Source organism: Marmota monax, unplaced genomic scaffold (genome assembly GCF_021218885.2).
Source record: "Marmota monax isolate L192 unplaced genomic scaffold, Marmota_monax_Labrador192_F-V1.1 WCK01_AAM20220418_F8-fsc00022, whole genome shotgun sequence".
NCBI classification, from domain to species: Eukaryota; Metazoa; Chordata; class Mammalia; order Rodentia; family Sciuridae; genus Marmota; species Marmota monax.
Genome location: NW_026695215.1, coordinates 3227589 through 3248672, shown reverse-complemented (window position 1 = coordinate 3248672; position 21084 = coordinate 3227589). Strand labels below are relative to the sequence as shown.

The window sequence follows — 21084 nt, the reverse complement described above, 5'->3', positions numbered from 1 at the left end:
TGAGACAACAAGAGCTTTAACCCAATCAATGAATTCATCCCCTGATAGGGATTGACTGAGTGGAACTGGAGGCAGGTGGGGAGTGGCTGGAGGAGGTGGGAACTGGAGGCACGGCTTGGGGTGTGTATTTTGTACCTGGAGAGTAGAGTGTCTTTCTGCTTCTTCATCATCCTGTGAGCTGCTTGCCTCTGCCACACTCTTCTGCTATCATGTTCTGCCTCACCTTGAGCCCCAAGGAATGGAGCTGGTCTTCTATGGCCTAAGACCTCTGAAACCATGAGCCCCCAGATAAACTTTTCCTCCTCTACAGTTTTTCTGGTAGGGTCTCTTGGTCACGGTGGTGAAAAATCGGATTAAAACAAGACGAAAGCCAGATATAAGGCACTGGATGAGAAGAGTAACGAGATAGTCAACTGCCTTGCAAAACTTACCTGTTGGGAGTACGAACCACTTGAGGTCTCAGATTCAGTTTTTAACTACACGATAAGGACAACAGGATCTAACCCATTAGGCTGTACACGTGGCTGCAGTCTGTAATCAGGTTGTTATAATAAGTCACTGGGCACAAGCTGGGTTGTACATCAAGCTAGTATTTATGCATTTTTATGATACAGCCTCACTATTACTGCAGGGCCAGGCCTGTGCACCTTACCGACCCAAGGAGAAGCTGATTTTGTTTGCCACTGCTCTAAGAGTGGTTCTAGGAGATGCTCTCAGCTGTCACAACTAGGGGTAGGGTGCCACCAGTCAACAGTGAGCAGAGACCATGGATGCTTTCGAACATCCCCTGGGCACAGGGCATCTCAAACAGAGCATCATCAGGCCCAATCGGCAGTGGTACCGAGCTGAACCATCTGCTCTTGTGATGCCCTGGATAGCTTCCAGTCACAGCTGCAAAAACCAAAGAGTTCACCTTCTCGTGGACGGCAGTCAGACCGAACTTGCACTCTTTAGAAAAAGTAAAACACATCCTTAAAGCCAAGGGCCACACACCTAGCAATCTCTGAATGCACTCAGCATAAACCACCTGCCAGTCTGAAGGGAGGAGGGGGAGAAATGTCCTCCTGAAGAGCCATGCCTTGCAGCTAGAAGCTTCCTTCCATGCCTGGTAGCTGGAAGCCACTGGAGGCCCTGCGGCTAAGCCCTGGGCTGCACCTGGGACTGCACTCAGCAGGGGGTGGGTGGACCCTTCCTCAGCTGGCACAGGCAGTGACTCCTTATCTCTAGCTCATGGCCACGTCTCACGTATGGCCCTCCTCAAAGCTGCTGTATCTCCGCTGCTGCCATCTCTGGCATGCAAAGCATTTGCAGTTGCCTCTTGGAAGCAATTGTGTAAATACGGCTGTGCATACTGTACATTTTTAACCAGCCTGTTCATCAAGAGTCTATGGTCTCTTGTCACCTTTCACCACATCTCCGGCCATAAGCAAGCAGAGCCTCTGATGCTACTCCCTCAGTGAGAGCACCTTAGAAACGCGATGAGCTCACTGGGAGGCCAGGAGACCCCAGGTAGAGTAAAAGCAAAGGCAGGTTCTCGGCTGCCCTCTCCAGTGGAGCTGAATATCTTGCTCCGAATACAAGTTCAAACACACCTGAGCAAACGAAGGTGGGGTGGTTTGGGTGGCAATATTAAATACAACGGCTAACCCACCCGTGTTGGCGGATGCAGTAGGCCAATGGGGGCAGTGCAGAACTTAGTCCTAATGACCAGAAGTCTGTACAGATTAGAAAATAAGTTACACAGTGATGTTTCAAATACCCTCAGGATTTTCTTCGAGCTTCTGAAGTCATCAAAATCAAAATGGCATTACTATTTAAGACTGGCTCTATACTATTTTATTTAAGTCATATTTAAGTCAAGAGATTAATTAAAGCTTTTGATCCATTGAGATGGAACAAATATTTCAACAAATGGAAAATGTTCAAAGGTCAAGAATTCTGGCATTTGAAGAGAATGTATAATCACCCTCGCCTAAAAGCAAAACATTGCATAGCCAAAGAAACATGCTATCTCATGGGAGAGCCATATAAAATACAAGAATTCAAAAATTTAATTTCTCTCCAATCTTTATTTATGGAATTTACTTAGCTACTATAAGTTTAGACTGCCTCAGCTCATAGAAATAACCTTTCCTTGCAGATATGGAAACACTGTTTTCATAAAATAAAAACTGGCATATTTACACATTTGTCTCAGTCACAGAATGGCTTTTCAAAGTAAACAATATTAAAGTTTTCCTTTGCCTATACAGCCAAATAGCTGAGTAATTCATAATATGATCTGATAAAGAAGAAAAGCTTGCAGGACATGGTGGCTCATGCCTGTAATCCCAGAGGTTCAGGAGGCTGAGGCAGGAGGACAACAAGTTCAAAGCCAGCCTCAGCAACTTAGTGAGTCACTAAGCAACTCAGTGAGACCCTGTCTCCAAAAAAACAAATAGAGGTAAAGCTCAATCTGTGTTTCAATTTAGTTCAAATTATCAAGCTACAAAGTAAGCACCTGAGAAGCAGCACTGAAATTGATATTTCATGATAAATCTGGACATTTATTTCCTATTCTCATAGGGTTGTTTATGTCACTCTCCACGCTGCTTAGTTTTACCCTGTGAACCAGCCTAGCCTGTCACATGCCACCAGTTCAGAACATCCTTATTTCCTCCATACATGGAAATACACCACTGAGTCACATTTTTGTAAAATCCAAGTCCAGATTCTAGGGAAGATAAAATACTAGTACAGAATAAGCAGGAAAATACTTCACTGGGCACATTTATAAAAAACGTTCCCAGAGCCAAGGAGGGTGTGGAGTGTGTGCCTGTGCGTGTCTTGGGGGGATAGTCTGTGACGTGACTATAGCAGAGGCTCCAGGGCACTCCTCCTGGCCACTTCCCAGGGGCCAGACGTGAGCACACCAGCAGAGGCGAGCCACAGCTGGCCACCCACTAATGAGCTCTGTGCCTCGTAAAGGGAGTATGGTTTGCACAACCAGGTCATGGGCAAGCCTTGAAATCAGCAGTCATCAGGAACAGCGGACTTCAAAGTATGCCACGAGGGGCACTGGTACTGTCCCTTAGCCATGTGATCTGTTTTATACAGAAGCCCTGTGACTGGAGTTTGAAAGACACTGAATGGGAGCCATGAGAGTGCCCACCCAGGGCTGTGGAGGACCGACTGCCACACAGGGTGAAAGCTCAGGAGTGTGGCCTGCACCCCGTGCAAGCCCCACCGAGGTCGGCTAGATGGCTCACCCCGTTACCAGAGGCCATCTAAGGAGAACGATGTGCAGACACAACCACGACCCATTGTGCAGAAGCCGAGTCTCCCCTCCCCGGGTTTGCAAGGGCGGTCACCCCAGCAGGCCAGTGGGTCCAGCACTCCTGGGCCGGGGGTCTGGTGGCAGCGGCTCACCAAGGCTCACCTCTTCTTCTTGGTGATGATGAGCACGTCGTTGAAGAGGAAGAAGTAGACCTGCTGCCTGGAGGTCCTCCTGGAGAAGAGCACCGTGTCCTCCACGAAGGCCGTCAGCTCCCCCCTCTTCACCAGCCACCGGGACGAGGACACCAAGGGGAAGGGCTGCAGAGACAGCACAGGGCCAAGCCCAGTCACGGTCACGGTTTCAGCCATGGCCAAACACGAGAAGCGCTTTCACACAATGAGGGGCATCAGCCACGCGCCATCTCAGTGCGGCACAGGCGCAGTGCAACTGGAGAATCACTGAGTGCATGCTCCAGGAGAAAGGGAGACACCTTGGTCCCTGGTATAGAAACCCCATAGTCAGTGAGAAAATGTCACTGGATCATAACTGAAAGGGTAAGCTAAAGAGGAGTCACTTAAGATTGAAAAACCAGGTAATGAAATCTATCCTTACCAACAGTAGGCATTAATCAATATGTAATAGTGATGTGTACAGACGGCTTCACATGTGGGTGCCCCCGTTCACCACTCTCTTTGAAAGCCTGGTTGAGTTATATCACATTATTTTGTAACAATGTATGTTTCATATAATGCTATGATTTATTGAATCATTCTCTTTGATAGACATTGAGACTATGTCCAATCTTCTGGCTGTTACAAATACTACAGTAACTATTTATTTCATTTTATACACACAAAGTACAGAATGACGTCTCAGAAGTACAGCTGTTGGGTGGTAGTAAGTTGCACTTGTAATTTTGATGGTATTTTCCGAACTGCTCACCACTGGGGTGGTAACAATCTTTTCTACCAGCAACATGCAAAAATTCCCCTTTCCTACAACCTCATCAATAACATGTGTTCTCAAACCTTTGGATCATGTATAAAGCTAAAGGCTGGAATTCTTTATCCTAATTTCAAATGGCGATTTTCTCCTCAGTGAAGTAAAGCATCTTTGCGTTCTAACTTGTAATTTTCTAATATACCTATCACTTGCATCTTACATAACGGGGACATTATCTCTTTCACTTGTATGTGAGTTACAACTGTTTCTTCCCAGTTTGCTACCTACCTTACTACCTTTTTATGCTTTTTATTTTTCCCTTCACAGTGAAATTTCAGATAGATGAAATGAGCACCTTTTCTTTTAATATGTCTGGATTTGGAGTGAGCTGGTGGGCCTTTCCCACAGCGCTGAGGCTGTCCTGCTGAACCACATCGCCCTGGGTCCCTTCTTTAATGAGAACTTTCCCGTGACTCCCGAGTGGCCCCTGTACAGCTCCTACTGCTCAGGAAATCTGCTATGAGGATCTGAGCAAATCACCTGGCCTCTCTGAACCTATTTTCTCATCTTGAAAATGAACTTGGTAGAAATAGCTTTTATCCCTGAGGTGTGACAAGGTCCTCAGATGTTGTATTTCTAATCAGTACTCCCCAGTGTTTCCAAGCGGTCTGAGCTAACCCTTCATCTCCCTTTGTAAGCCAGGTTTCTGCATCCCCGTCACTGCCGTCAGGGGGTTAGAACAGAAAAGTTCACTCCAACCTACCACTCAGGGCACCTGGACTCGGCTCCTGAATCTCCCACCACTCACCTAGTGACTTTGCTGACAGTTACTTACTCTCCAGCTTCATTTTCCTCATTGATAAAATTTAAATGGTGTGACTATAAAAAAGAGTGGTCCTAAAACTCAGGATGTGGCAGAGAACCTTCTTTCTGTAGAACACCATGAAATTCTGATCCCTCTAATTCCAATGCATGAGTTAGAAACACTTTTTCTAGGAAAACATCTGGGCAGTCATTGTAAGTTGCTTAATCAGAACCACAATCACGAGCCCTCTCTCCCATTCAGAACTCACTGGGAGCCAACAAAGAATGGCCCTGACCTACATTTGCCATTAACTGTCACTTTCCTCTTTGTTCACCCTGCCATCCATTCAAGAGCAGCATCAGACAGGCCGTGACAGCAGCACACGTCCAGAAAAAGTTGTGGAAAAAAATGAACTTAAAAATAAAAAGTTTCCATTAACAATGTTTGTTACAAAGATTAAAAAAAAAAAAAAAAAAAAAAGCCCTTATTTGATTTAGGGGAACACCCTGGCCCAGCTCATGGGGTACCACTGTGTGCAGGACATTTTGAAAATATTAGACAAATGTATTTTTTCAACTCTAAAATTCTACTGTTTTAACTACCTCCTTCCCTCAAGTTTGGTGTCCTAGGACAGGAACAAGGGGTTGGAGGTACACCTTAGATAACAGAGCTCCTGGCCAGCAAGGTGCTTCTGTCTGGAGAGGCAGGGTCAGAATTGCTTCAGCTGAGGCTCTCTTACCAATTGAGGGCCCTTCTTTGAAAAGCAAATTCCTATTCACTTGGCTGCCCTCAACTGTCCCTATTTTGATAAGATTTAAGCAAAAGGAATAATTAACATAGGCACAAGGATACCTTAATTTTAAATTCCAGCTGGGAGTTAATGGTGTACATCATCTCCGTCCTCTCCATCTTCCGGGCTCCTTCATTGCACAGTCGAACCAGCTGGAACAGAAGCAGAAGGTTAGGAGGGCCAGGCAGAAGCCTCACTTCTACTGCAGGTCCCGCAGGACTGACAGCACCTAGGAAGGCCCAGGACTCACCCCCATGGGTAAAGAACTCTCAGTTTTACACAGTTAAGATGCTCTACTAAGTTAGAAGCAGTGTGGCCAGACGGGAGGAAAAGAAGGTCCTCAGCAAGTGCAGTGGTACCCTGTAATCCTACCTACTCAGGAGGCTGAGGCAGGAGGATGGCCAGTTCAAGTCCAGCCAGGTCTACTTGGCAAGAACTTCTCTAAAAACAAAAAAATAAAAAAGGCTGGGAGTGTAGTTCTGTGGTAGAGTGCTCCTGGGTTCAATTCCAAGTACCACCACCAAAAAAAAAAAAAAAAAAGTCCTGAGAAATTTCAAGCGCACACAGGCTCTGTCTGCAACACCCTGACACTCAGGTGTTCCCCAACACCATGCTCTCCACCCATCCCGCCCTTTCCTGTCCCCTGCTCCCATCTCTATGCTGGGAACCCCACTCAACCTCCTCAGCTGCACCCGTGCCCACTTCCAGACCAGAGCAGCAGGAATCAGACCACCAAACTTCAGAGGCGGAATCTAGGCTGTGTGCAGCATGGGATCAAAAATGGGGTGCAGAAAGAGGAGGTCTTGGGGGGCCTGATGGCCAACGGACCCCAAGGATGGCCATGCTAAGGAAGTCAGTTAAATTGCAGCCCTGAATCCTCCACCACAGGCTTCTGCCAAGTACTTAATATATACTTGACTCTCTGGTCAATATCAAAACAAACTTAATTTCTAACTTTTTATTAACTAGAAAATCTGGAAAAAAAAATGTCCACAAAAGGGTCACTGGCCATGAAGATGAATATGATTGTTAATAATAAAGGTTGGAAATTTTATTTTAATGCTACTGATTTGTTAGATAAAATAATATGTGCACATTACAATAAAATAAAATGCTGATTATAACACAGAACTAAATGAATAGAACCCAAGGAGGGGCCTTCTGCAATAGGAGCCCACAAATACAGAAATAGATGCCCTTATCAATATATCATTCATTGAAAAAGAGCAGTTAACTTAGCACCTCCTGTTTTAGGTGCTAGGGTTATAATACAATCAGAGGACACACCCACTCATACTCACACACACCAATCACACTGAGGTCAGAAAGGGTGCTCTAGCACTAAGCTACATCCCCAGTCCTTTTGAGACAGGGTCTCACTAAATTGCTTAGTGCCTTGCTAAACCGCTGAGGCTGGCCTTGAACTTATGATCCTCCTGCCTCAGCCTGAGCCACTGGGATTACAGGTGTGCACCACCAGGCCCAGCATCACTTTTTAAATGTAAGAAAATGACATTATTAAGTGTGGATCACCATCTTATTCCTCAAACTTCCCAACAGCAAATCCATTAGCAAAAGATGGAATTGTCCCACGAGGGGGATTCTGAGGAACCCAGGTAGCCCCCCCAGGGTAGGTTAGAAAGGGAGAAGCTCCCCAGGCGTCCTGAGCAATGAAGTCACTGATGGTGTGCAGCAGAGCAGCACCAACCCCTTCAGATACGGGTGCCACGGGCATGAAAAGACCTCTCGCCAGGGCATCGTGGCATCACAGTGAGAGACCTCTGAGTCCTGGCTCATCATCCCGAAGGCTCAGGAGGCAGAGGCAGGAGGACCACAATTCCAGGCTAGCCTCGGTGAGTTCGTGAGACTCTTGTCTCAAATAAAATATAAAAAGGGCCGGGGTGGTACAGCACCTCAGGGTTCAATCCCAGCCTGCTCCTCCCACCCCAGCTCCCAACTCCCCATCCTTCCCGTCCCGAGGATTCCTAAACCCACATCCATCTGGGCCTCTCCTCTGAAGTCCAGGCTTGTTTCTCCAGCCACCTGTGTGTTTCATGGATTCTCAATCGCAACATGTGCAAAGTGGGACTCACAGCACCTGCCTCTGTCCTGTGAGAGGGCGAGTGAGCTGCCCAGCCAGAGACCATCTGCCTTGACCTCTGACCCTACCATGCTCACCACACCCACCTCCAGCCCACCCGCAGGTCTGCTCCCCTCCTCCCTGGCATTCGCCTCCTGCCGAATCAAGGATACCTGAACTCCACACCTGGGTTCTCCCTGGTCCTGTCCCCACTGTCACCTTCACACAATACCCTGTGACTTCTTACACCAGCTCAGGACAAAGTCACTGACCCCCACGCCAGCCCCCTGCCCACTGCCCTCTCCTGGCCTGGGTTCCTCAGGCTTCCCATCACTCGCTGGCCTTGGGTCCCTCCACTCTCTGAGCCCTGGCTGGAGGCTGTCCTCATGCTCACCCTCAGCTAGCATCTCCCTGTCACTCGCCACCGTCTCTGTTTACTGCCCGACCTCCTCTTTACACTGCACACATCACGAGTGATGCCACCACATTGGTCCTATTCATCGCCATATTTTTGGCGGCTGGCATCATGCCCAGCCCAGTAGTTGATACTCAATAAATATTTGTTGAAGGAGAGGTCGGATCAGCAGCTATTCACCACCAGGAGCGGACGAGACAGCTCAGCCATGACCCAGGACCGTCTGGAGCAGGGAGAACCAATTTCACTTGCACACAGCAAACATTCCTGTTTTCCAGCTAAGTGGAGAACGCAGGGCAAGGGGGCGAGCACGGCTGACCCACAGAAACACGAGGCTCCTTCTGGGACCGCGGCGGGGCCACCGTGGACCACTGTGGGGCCACGGGGGACCACTGGGGCGCAAGGGCCACCGGGACCGGCGCTCACCTTGCTCACTTCCTTCAGGGCCCTCTTGCAGGCCTCGTACTTGGGAGAGTCCCTCAGGGTTTTCTGGCAGATGGTCTGCAATAAAGAAGAAACAACATGGTGGACTGACTCACCCAGGAAAATACACCACGCTCATCCACATCCTCTCACTCACAGAACATGGCATGCTGCACCAACATGATGCACAAGGACGACATTAAAACCCAACTGAAAAAGCTGGGAAACGATCTTTACACCCACGGTCCAGGGAATGGCCACGTAAGCGGACAGACTCCAGCCTGGTTCCAAACCCCAGGAACCACAGGTTGGCCCTGTGCTAGTTACATGACCTTGGGCAAGTCACCAGTCAGTACTGGCCTCAGTTTCTTCATCTGTCAGACTGGAATAATGTCAATATTACATAATAGGTTGCTGCAAGGGTTAAACAATAATTCACGTAAAGTTCTCATTTAAGCACCTGGCATACAGCACAAGTTAGTTCTAAGGTAAAACTGGGCTTGAAGAGGGTCAACTCAAGGTAAACTGAATTACAAATTGACCGTGCCTAATCTGAAAATCTGAAATCCTAAATGCTCCAACATCCACAAAAGTTTGAGTATCAACAGGACACCAGAATGGAAAATTCCACACTATGAAACTTTGTTCCATGCATGAAATTTTTAAAAATATTGTATAAAATTATCTTCAGTCTTTGTGCAGAAGGTGTGCATAAAGCATAAATAGATGTCCTGTTTACCCATGGGCCCTTCCCCAAAGTAACCTCAGGGCACATATGCAACTGTTCCAAAATCCAAAAAAAAAAAAAAAACAAATTCCAGTATCTGAAACATCTCATCCCAAGAATTCTGAATAGGAGATATTCACTCTGTACTTATAACTTTTGAAATGATACACAAAGCCCAGGGAACCATGTTAATTATTGAAAATGGTCCTTTTGGTTAACAAATTTAATTAAACTTCCAAATGAAAAATTTTAAAAATTAAAAAGATAATATTTTAAGTACATCTAGATTCTGCCCAGATGGCCTGATTCCCGCACATGGCAGAAAGAAGAGGTCTGCAGCATCAGGCAGGGGTGGAAGGTATGGTAACCCACAAGCCATCAGGACCTGAAATTTGAGTACCAGAAAGTCAGGCTTCAGACTGTTCCACGTGAGAAGCACAGAATGTACCACAGTGGGTTTACGTGAGTGTTCTCCCGTTATTTTACCATGATCCACTCACGGTAAGAAATAAATTTATATTGCAACCAGCACACATGTGCACATAAACGAAACAAGACTATTCAATGAAATAACATTTAAACATATCATGAGACATGTGCACATCATGCTCTTCATATTCCACTCTACTTCATTTTTCAAAAACTGCTGTGATTTGAAAATCAATTGTATGACCCATTAATAGCTACAAAAGCAACATGAAACATCCTGGTTGTGTCCCTGTGGGCAGGCACCCCATGGTGGAGCCTAGGCACACAAGTTTATATAAAAATCTGTTCACGTATGAATTTTCTAGGAATGAAAACTATAGATTTACTCAGAATCCCAAAGGGGTCTGTGACCCAGAAAAGCTCAGACCCACCAGGCAATCTTGGCTTAAACAGCCAGCACTGGACAAAAATGGTTCTTTTGATTCTGGAGTCCCATTCTGTTCAAGCAATAGTCTCAAAGTTTCATTTTGATAACCCAGTTATATTCTGTCCTTAAACATGATGGACACCCATCTGAGAACAAGCAATGTGGTTTTCACAACTTCAGGTTTTGCAGTTCAATCACCTGCTACATAACAATCCCTGGGTAATCCCTTAGAATAAGACGCTGCCTGGCCCACTGGCAGGGTGAGACCTGTGTGGAGCTGGCTGTCCTCCACTGCCCACCCTGCCCCTGCTATCTGCTGCAGTTTGGCACACCTGGCATGCAGGCCTCTGCCCCGAGCCAGGTGCTCTCCAGCTGCAGGGTGTGCCAGGCAGCCTCTGCTCACTGCCCAGCATGCACAGCTCTGCTCCCAGAGGGACTCTGACTGACATACTCAGGATGCTAAGCTTCCAAAACCAGTGTGCCCTGCATAGCAAGCCCAGGTTTGTGTCCTGTAATGCCTCCCATGGGAAAGAGAAGCCTTAGAGCACCCTGGAACACCCAAATGGGAGGGGTCCTAATGACCAGGCTGAGCAAACTGAGGCTCACACAGAGTGGTGAGTTGCCCAGGGTCCTACCTTCAGCTCAGCCAGAAGAGAAACCAGGGCTCTGTCCTTGAGAAAGCCAATACACTTCCCACTTCAACAATGTCGGGTGGGTGGGAAACGTGATCAAGCTCCACCGGAGGGGTGGCACAGGCATAAACTGAAGATAAATTCCAGAGACATCCAACACAGGAAGACTTTCCAACAAAGAGCACTTTCTCGTGGGATTAGGGTTTTACAGAAGGAATATGCCTCAGTGTAAGTGGAATAAGGCTAATTTGCTTATCAGGTTTACAGTAGCACGGCTACCCAGGGGACAGGCCACAGATCAGGTCTTACATCCATCAGCAGAGGAAGGCGGGTCACCCTCTGCATGGGGAGGATGAGAAAAGAGATCATGGGCAGGTTCCTACAGTCTTCATGGGACTCGATCCGTGACAGTACTTCCTTGAAGGCGGGGTTGGTGGCTCTGAGGGGAAACAAAGCAAAGAGAAACTTCAAAATATTTCCTTATCCAGCTAAGCAGCAAGAGAAACTGTACCAGGGAACACCGAGGGCGCTCACCCCTTCTCAACGATTTTGAAACACATGAAAACAACATCAACCCAGGAAACAGAAATGGCCCTTCCGCTTCTCATGTTTCAAGGCTGAAGATCAGATGTGGTGTCATGTGACAATGTTAGCAATACTATTAATACTGTTACTAGAACTGGGACATAAACAGAGGAAGAGGACTGGGTGGTGTGACGATGAACGTGTCAGGTATAAATTAGTATTCAGACTAGCTGCCCCTCTGGATCCCTGGAGCCACACCACCATCACTGAAACATGCTGCAGCCCCTGCCCTGGCCCTGGCCCACCACCTAGGAAAGACATATTGTTGGGGCTGGAATTGGCACCAAGAGGCATCTGGCCCTTTGTTAAGGTCCTCTTTCTCATACCAAAAGCCAGCACACCTCTCCTCCTCTGCTGATGAAGAACAAGATGATCGGGCCACGGTGTTTTTATAGCTACTCCCAAGGACACCACTCTGAAGATCCATGCACTTGACTTTTACAGGCCAAACAGGAGCCCAGGAAAAGAATGGGGATTAGAGGTATCTGATTCCACCCCTAGGAGACCTGGGGCCTGAAAAGAACCAAAGTAAGACCTCCCAGGTCTGCTGACTAGCCCATGCACCTGTGCCACCTCCCCCTCCCCTTGAGCCCCCTGTGGAAGTCTGCGGCCTCCAGTGCACCTGCCTTTCCCAGGGGAGGGGCAGGGGGTGCCAGGGAGCACAACTGGACTCCCATGCCTTGAAAAAAGCAAGAAAAAGAACCAGGAAGCAGGATGGGGCAATGACTAAAAGTAAATAAATAAAAACACTGCCAGGAGCGGTGGCGCACACCTGTAATCCCAGCGGCTCAGGGGACTGAGGCAGAAAGATCCCAAGTTCAAAGACAGCCTCAGCAACTTAGCCAGGCCCTGTCTCAAACTGGAAAAATAAAAAGGGCTGGGGATGTGGCTCAGTGGTTTAGAGCCCCTGGGTTTAATCCTCAGTACCAAAAATTATAAAAAAAAAAAAGAAAGAAAAAAGTTTGAAAATTAGATGATTTGGATCAAGGCTACAAAAAGTAAAAACATAGAATGACAAATAACAGAAATGTTTTATTTTCATTTTCTCAAATTGAGAAGTTTTACATGTCCTTTCCCTGATAGTTTTGAGAAGATTCAGGATGCTAAAAGCAAACTCCATGTTGGTGGCACACTGGGATCACTCAGGTCTCAGTCCCTCCTCCTGCTCCAAGGGTTCAGACTGAATGGTCTGAGATGGATTTGGCACTGTCTACTTGGTTTCAAAGATTCCCAGCATTTCTAGTGTCCCTAAGAGTCACTGCTCTAACCTCGATGCACATCAACTACACAAAGCCCTGAAAACACAGCTAACAATGACCTCCAAGAGAATGTCCCCATGAGGGGAGCAGTCAGGAGACTTAGACAGGATCTTTATTTTGGAGTCAACTAACTTGTAGCAGCAACTATTCACATTTTTTTAAATCCCGCAAAACCAAATGCAAACTAAAGTTAGCTCTGGTTCAGGGCTTTGCTTTCCAACATGAACTTGCATTCTCCAGCAGTTCCACGGCAACCAGAGAAGCAGGGATTAGGGAAGTAAAGGGTGTGACTTTGCCCCCTAGGGCAACTTCCATCACTTCTGGAGACATTTTTGGAATCTTCTGGACAGAGGGCAGGGATGCTGTTACACATCCTACAGTGCACAGGACAGCTCCGGGACAAGGACTTACAGCCCCAAATGTCCATCATGCAAACCCTTCTTTATACCAGAGACCTCATCAGCAGCTGGCAACATTGCAGCCTGCCCCCACGAACTTCTCAGCAAGGTGAGGGGAGAGGGCATGATCAATCCTGGTAGCCAACGTGGGGCTCTGGCTACTGCTCCATGCAGCCACCAGGGCCATCACCAGCCCCACCCTCCAGAGAGACCTCAGCACCCACCCCACAGAGCTGGCTAGAGCTCCCTGATGGTCACCACCACTGCAGCAAGCAAGATGCAACCTTCAGAGGCCCCAAGCTGGGTGAGAGCAAAATACATCTGCCTTCTAATGCCAAAAGCTGCTCATGATCAAGAGGAACCCTAAAAATAAAACCCACGACGCTGCTGAAGCTCCAGGGTGGCTTGTCCCACACCAAAGCTCAGGCAGCTCAGAAGGTCAGAAAGAAAAGGTTGGCGGGAAAGTTAATGTTGGACTCCTGTTTGCAGCATAATTAAATCATCAAGAACAGTTTTTCCTATTTCATTCTTTAGGCCCTCCCTCCTCTCCTCAGCACAGGTACAAAGGTGGAAGGAACTCTGAAGCCCCTATGAAGCACTTACTCCAGTGGTCAACAGAGAGAGTGCCCACAGGCAGAGAAGCCCAGAGCCCTGTTTCCATCCTACTCACTTAAGAACCCGCTCTGGGCCCCAGGCAAACAATATATTGCCAGTTACTGGGTTAGAAAACTGAGGGGTGAGTGCAGATCACCCCTGTACCTTTTAACAACTAAGGAAAACAAAAGGAAACCAAACCCAAGGACAGCAGCAAACCATAAAGTCATGTGTTTCGGAGAAAAGCTCCCCACAGACTAGACTTCATCTATGAACATCCAAAATTAATCCTCTTAAATATTTCTCCCTGGAAAACGGCTCACCAGGAAGCATTTCTAAATATCATTTAGGGATCAATTCATTCTGATCCATGAGCACAAGCTACCGGATGACCCAAACCGTGGCTTACAGCAGCTTCTGCAGCGTCCGCTGCTGGTAGACCTCATTGGTGCAGTACTTCACATAGGGGTCAAAGGTGGACGCCGTGTGCTTCTCCACAATGTCACTGATGTCATCGATGAAGATGTTATTCTGGTGTCTTGCTTCCAACTCTGTAAAGAATCTGAAAAATCAATGAAAACTGTTTATACTTCTTCCAGATCGCCTCATGTAATGCTATCATACAGGATTTAAAAACACCCGCAGTACACAGAACCAACTCAGAAGGTGCTAAAAGGAAAAGAAAAGAAAAGAAAAAAACCCAAATGCAAGTATTTTGTTTCAATTTAAATATGTCATATGAACAGCTTTATTGTTTCAAGTATATGGCTTTAAAACATCGATAATCCCAGGCATTTCTGCACCTTCAGGTACGATTCGGAATTGTAGATTTCACTATTTTTCAAGAATCCAACAAATAGGAGAGCAGGGAGTTCATGCTTCTGTATTTTATTATACTGAAAAGCACGTGAGCAAAACACCAAATTAAATGCCTAAAAAACAGTCTTAAATATGCCTAATTCATGTGTCCTTTCTCTCAAAGTAAATAAGATCATCTTTTTAAAAATATGTGTTTTCTGATGGGTGGATGCTGATCCGTAGTGGCGAGGGGTGGGGGGGATGGGAATAGGAAAGATGGTGGAATGAGATGGACATCTTTACCCTAGGTACATGTATGGCTGCACAACAATGCGACTCGACATCGTGTACAACCAGAGAATGAAAAGTTGTGCTCCATTTGTGTACAATGAATCAAAATGCATTCTGCTGTCATGTATAACTAATTGGAACAAATTTAAAAATATGTGGATTCTAACCCACAATAAGGGAATGGAAGATTAGAAGTTCACTTGACTAGACAAAGGAAAATGAAGGGGGGAGGGAGATGGGAATAGAAAAGAAGGTAGAATGAACTGGACATGCCTTTCCTACCTTTATATATGAACGTGTGACCAATAACACCACGTCAAACACAACCGCAACAACGGGATCCTAATTGAACAAGTCATACTTACTCTATGTGTGTATAATATGTCAAAATATACCTACCGTCATGTATATCTAGAAAGAGCATATAAAATACATATGCATGATATTTAGAAGTCTTCGCAGTGTATTTAGGCTGAAATGTAGGGTTATGACATTTGGTGTAAAGATGGCAATTTAGGCCCCCAGATTTAGTATGTGTGTTGTCATGCACAGGATACAGATCACATAGGCAGCCACTGCACATTCACCTGTGGACGGCACAGGAGGTGTCACTGCTGGACTGATGCACATAAAGCCACCATGAACTTTATCCTGTAGCTACCTGTTCATGTCTGTTTCCAAATCTCTGGGGCAGAAGCTAAAGATGGAGCCGCCCCTGCATGGAGTGTGTAAGCAAGGGTCCTCGCACCAGGACAGGACGGTGAACCCAAGGGCCAGGCAGGGGAGCTGATCCGAAACCAGGAAATGAATTCACTAGGTGGAAGGCAGGTGAGAAATGACACTTTTCCTGGGACACACAGTCAGGCGCTGCAGAGGCCTGGAGCCATTTATAGCTCAGGATGTCACTGAGATGCAGCACAGCAATTTCAGCAAATTTTGTTATTCTTCCTTTGAAATGTCCAGAAATAAGGAGTCTTGTATGATAAGGAGATGTCGGGGGACCCCGAACAGCTTCAGGTGAGGTAGGCAACCAGGAAGACCAGGCCCTCACTATGGGGTTGAAGATCCCAGCCCGTCCCCTCACCCCACAAAATGGGAGAGGTCTGCAGGTTGCCTGCAGTCACCCTGCCTGTGTGATGGCTCTCCTGGCTGGCTGTCCCCGAGGTACAGCCTTTATGATCTGACAGCAAAGGCAAGCAAAATGCCCTCCTGCCTCCTGGGAGTGCTTCCAGCAAATCCGGGAAGGGAGGCGGATGGGGACCCTGACTTTGAAGTGAGGCGGGACAGACTCACGGGCAACCTGGGAACCCAGCGTCTGCAACTGACGTCTGAAGGGATGGCAGTCTGTGGACGAAGTCTGGCACCCACGGAGTGTGCCTAGACTGGGTACCCAGCACCAGAACAGGAAGGGACCGCTGGACACCCGGGCACCAGTAGAGCTGTTGGAGGGTGGGCCTGAGGTGTCTGAAGCTCAGGAAGTAGAAGCAGCTCCAGAGGCAATATGAGAAGGCTCCAGAGAGCACAGAACACAGTGTGGTAGGGTCCCAGGCCCAGGAGCCAGGATGGAGCAATGGGAGCAGAGTAGGGCAGACGGGGAGCACATGGCACAGGACGGATCTCCTCGAAGAATTGGCTGAGGTGTAGACTGCAGGAGGGACGGGCACAAAAGAAGCCTGCAGAGCTGCGATGGCTGGGCTTTAGAGGTTTTGCTGACAAGGAGAAACTCTGGAGGCACGAAGTCCCCACCAGAGGAGAGAGCTGGGACAGGGAGGGTTGGGTAGATGAGACAGATGGCAGGCAGGCCCATGGGATGGCTGATCTGGGATGGTGACAAGGAAGCCTGCAGTGGGGGATCAAGGAGAGGGGATGAAGGCTGGGCGAGAGTTTGGAGGTCACATAACAAACTGTGAGGCACTCCGTGGGAAGTCCAGGGAGGTCCTTGGCTTCTCAAGCCTACCCCTCCAGGCCACAGGGGGCCACTGAGCCACTCCTAAGGCAGGGACTGAGGAGGAGGAAGCTGCAGGAAGGAATCAGTTTGCCTGGGAGATGTTAATGGACAGCTGAAAACACACATCTGCCAGAAGCCAGAGGCCCTGAAATTCTAGGGACTATGTAACCAGGACTAGTTCGTCTTAGCTGATTTTTGTAAAAATGCAAAATACTTGAAACTTCTTTTAATTTCAACTGGTTTCTTAAATGCAAATTCTAAGAGAATGTTCAAAGAAAACCGAAAACAGAAGAAAACATAAGGTCGTCATTATGTAATTCTGGGACATAAATGTCTTGGAGGCGAGTGTCCTCTGCAGAGGCTGTCCTGTAGCTGGCTGCTGACAGTGTGAAGGAACGCAGCTACACGACCAAGAACAACAGTAACGCGGCTTTTTCCAACCAAAAGGAAAATTTCATTTATCACTGTACAGGGTTTGCCAAAGTCCTAGACTAAAAACAAGGCACCAACCAAGCATCCGTCTGTGCTGCGACCTCAGCACGGCCTGAGCCAAGCCACCTAGCCTTTATGTTGACATTAGCAAAATTAAGACAAAATTCAGGGCTGTCTATGTTAAATGACCTCCTAGTTATTTTGGCAAATTTGCATACTTCACTAAGGAAGCTGAAGGCACTTCTGAAGCGTGAGGTGTTGTTATCTCAGGGGCCCAGCAAGCTGGGGCACTGAATCAAATCTGAAGCAAAGCGTTGTTCCTGAGCGGACCCCCAGAAGAGTCTAGGAGGTGACAGGGATTATTTGGGGGCAACTTTTAAGGGAAGTAGATGTTTTGGCTCTGTGCGTTTTCTTGGGGAACAGTGCTGTGTTCTGTCCCCTCTGTAGCACTACCAAGGGGTTCAGACCACCAGGGCCACACAACCTCTCCCTCTTTTTTCTAAGTTCTAACCTCATCGCTAACGTCTGGACCTTGAAGGCCTACCGAGGACCAGTAAAGGCTGCTTGGAAACACAGCGTCCCTGTCACCTGTCATCCTGCAGGCTCACCTCTTCAGCTCCTATGCCCACTCCCACAACAAGAGGATGCCTGCCAGGACTGCAGCCTGCCCAGGCCAGGGCTCTCCAGGGCAGCGCCACTGGGAGGTAGGGCTTCAGGAGGACCCAGCTCCAGGCCCCTTGGAGAAGGCAATGGAGGCAAGTCCCTTCCCATTGCCTGAGCACAGGCTCTCCGCAGTTGTTCATCCAGGGGCTCCTTAAATGTGGAGCTGCACTTTGAGGGAAACAGAAAGTGGCCAGCAAGGCAGGTCTTCTGATGGCGGCACTCAGGGCTGGTGCCCAGTAGTTGGCTTTCACACTGGGCGGCAGGTAGAAGAGACCTACGGGTGTGGTGCAATCGCGGCCCCCAGACCAGGACCCAGAACCTCCCCTCAACCATCTGTTACTAGAGCCCGCCTGAGCCATCTCGACGGTTCAGCTCTTGAGAAGGTGGAGAGTAGGCCCACCTGTTTAGAAAGCAGCTGAAAACACAATGCAGACAAAAACAAGACAGGATCTCCTCCCCTGCCCAGCAAGGACTTGGGGGGTGTCAGGAAGCTCACGCTGGACCAGCCTGACCACCACCGGCCCCTGCCCTGCACCACGTGCTTCCCAGGCCCAGCCTCCTCCCACCCCATCCTCCAGCCTGCTTCAGGGGATGGCCACTGTACCCACTTTACAGACAAGAAAACCACAAGGAGAACAGCACTAGTCCAAACTCTCATAACCAAGCCTCCCCACGAACCCAGAGTCATAGTTTCCCAGCCCAGAGCCTGCGCTCTGCTGCCCCAGCTGCCCCTACTGCCCTGGCTCTCACTGGGGAGCCGACCCTGCCCACCTGTCACCAGGCCAAACCTCCACCTAGACTACAGAGAGGAGGATAACAGCTGCAGCCCCAAAGAAGGCCACCTGTGGAGTCATCTCAGCAAGGAGGTCATGTGAATCAGCCTGGGGACCCGCACAGGAGGGTCAGGCCATGGCAGAAGAGTCCACAACCACGTAGGGCGCAGCCTCCCGGCAAGGGACCAGGAGAGCTGTGGCCCACAAGGTGCACTGGTCCTGGCTGACATGACGCGATAGAAGGTCAGCTAGCAATGGAAGGTTGGCACACCATGCCCGGGGAACCCTCAGGAGCCATTCATTCTGGTCTTCCTGCCCCTGCCACCCCCCCTTCCTAAGGAAGGCCTGCTCCTCCTCCTAGTCCTAGGGTCCACCTCCTTTCCTCCAGAAACCCTCGCTAACCTTTCTGGGTTGAACTGGACTCAGGTTCCATGACTTCAGACACCCCCTCCCTCAACTTCTTCAGGGTCCCTTTGGATCACCATTAAATCTTGATGGATTTTGTTTATTTGTGTGTCTCAACAACCTCTGGAGGATGGGAGCCCTGTGTTTGCTCACCTCTGCACACCCAGGACCCGACCACAGCACCTGGAATGTAGGACACAGTCGAATATTTCATAAGAAAAAGCACAAGTGAATAAATCAAATTTTCTGTTTGAAACAGAAAAAATATAAAAATGAAACCTGCTCAGAAATCTCTGTTTCACTATGATTTTGCCAAGAATGCAATACTCACAGACCGGCCCGCCCCCACAGGGCTTTCCTCAGTGGTTCACCAAGTAAGACATCAGTTACTTAATAACCATAGGTTGGGCTCCTACCCCTACCCAGTCACGGCGAGGGCCACCAGTGAAGACATGAGCTTGGCCAGCACATCCAGGGTCACTGAAAGGAGCCCAAGATCACACACAGCAAACTCACAGCACCCTGAGACTTGGTCCTCACGGAAGGTGCCATCTGTGAGCCTAGACGGCCACAGCACCCTGCCAAACACGAAGGCTGGACACATGTAACCTCTCGTGGGTCCAGGCTGCCTTACACAGTATAAACGGAAACATTCAGGAAAGCGCTGCTGGCAATCCTAACCGAACAGCAGCAGAACACTCTGTGCTCTACCAAAACGAACTTACGTTCCGCTGTGCGTAAGTGAGACTTGGGGCGTGTTCACTGGGGGGGGGGTTCTCTGGTGGTCATGTTGACTCTGATAAGCATCAGTTTATTTCCTGCTCGGGATCAGGGGTAGCAAGCACATGGCAAGACCCCCACTACCAACCCACATGGGCCTCGTGAACCCACCAAGGCACTCTGCTCTGGGCAGGATTTGCACCCGGGAAGCCAGGACCCATCAATCAAAACCAATGATGAACAGGATGGAGTTCGCCTAGGATCCTTCGCCAGACTAACACTGGTAAGAAACATGTTGATTCCATAACAACACAGCTGCTCCTTCTCAGCCAGAACATCCCACACCCTGCCCTGGGAAGGTCTCGAGAGGTTTCTTCCTCAGCAGCCTGTCTTCTCACATCTGACTTCATCCTTTCCTTCTGAAATGACCTCTCTGGGTTGATAATAAAAGGACAGGGTTGAAATTAAAAGTGGTTTAGGATATCAGAAAAATCGTTCTAAACAAAAATGTCCAGATAGCTCCCATTCCTAGCTCCCATTCCTATTTTGCTTTTTAAAATCTCTAGGATGGTCAGTGTTAAAAATGGTTATCATTCTGTTGAAACCTTTAAAAATCTGCCTGACTACGTGGGAGAAGAGACTAAGGCAGAACAGCTAATAAGCTAACGCTATTTCCAGGACTGTGAATCAAAGGCTTTTCTTGCCTGTGATACCTCACAATAAAAAGTTTAGATTTCAGTCCAGCTCCACACAGGCACCCAGCAAAGCCCAAAGGCCAGCTGAGGGGACAGAAAGCCTGGAAACCAAAGGCCTCTCCTGCCCCTGCCCCATCAGTGAAGGCTCCAAGTAACTTGGTCCTTCTCAGGATGATGAACCCCGCTAGAAGGAACACAAACAGGACTGTACAGATGCAGGAGAACGGCATTAAAAGGCCCTGACACTTTAACACCATTAGACTGAGTGTTTGCTTTACGTTGTGAATTCAAAGTCTCTGTCATCTGAACCTGCTTCACAGAAAAGAAGTAAAGGGGCTTGTTCCCAGGAAACCTCTGCACACCTGATTCTTCTGCTTCGTGCCACTCATTTGCAGTCATCGTACTTTAATTTCTCCCAGAAACAAGACAAACTATAAGAATGACAAAAGGCACCTACCAGCATGCTCATGGACAAGTCCTTGGGAGACATGGAAGTCTGGGTATGCATGACCTGTGGGCTCAGGGTTACTGTGAGCACTTTCACAATTCATAATTGTGTGTGCTGATTCTCATCTAATGGGAAAATCCTGCCTTCCC

The 21084-nt window shown here is 48.2% G+C and overlaps 1 protein-coding gene across 1 annotated transcript in view; it reads right to left on the bottom strand.

Moving 5' to 3' along the window:
- Positions 1 to 21084, bottom strand: part of Arhgef26 (Rho guanine nucleotide exchange factor 26) — a 99955-nt gene that overhangs the window by 24373 nt on the left and 54498 nt on the right. Inside the window, exons 6-10 of the mRNA XM_046431591.2 lie at positions 14172 to 14324; positions 11236 to 11365; positions 8715 to 8789; positions 5856 to 5945; positions 3419 to 3573 (exon numbers count right to left, since the gene is read on the bottom strand). Of these exons, the coding sequence (XP_046287547.1) occupies positions 3419 to 3573; positions 5856 to 5945; positions 8715 to 8789; positions 11236 to 11365; positions 14172 to 14324 (603 nt within the window). The remainder of the gene's footprint in view (positions 1 to 3418; positions 3574 to 5855; positions 5946 to 8714; positions 8790 to 11235; positions 11366 to 14171; positions 14325 to 21084) is intronic.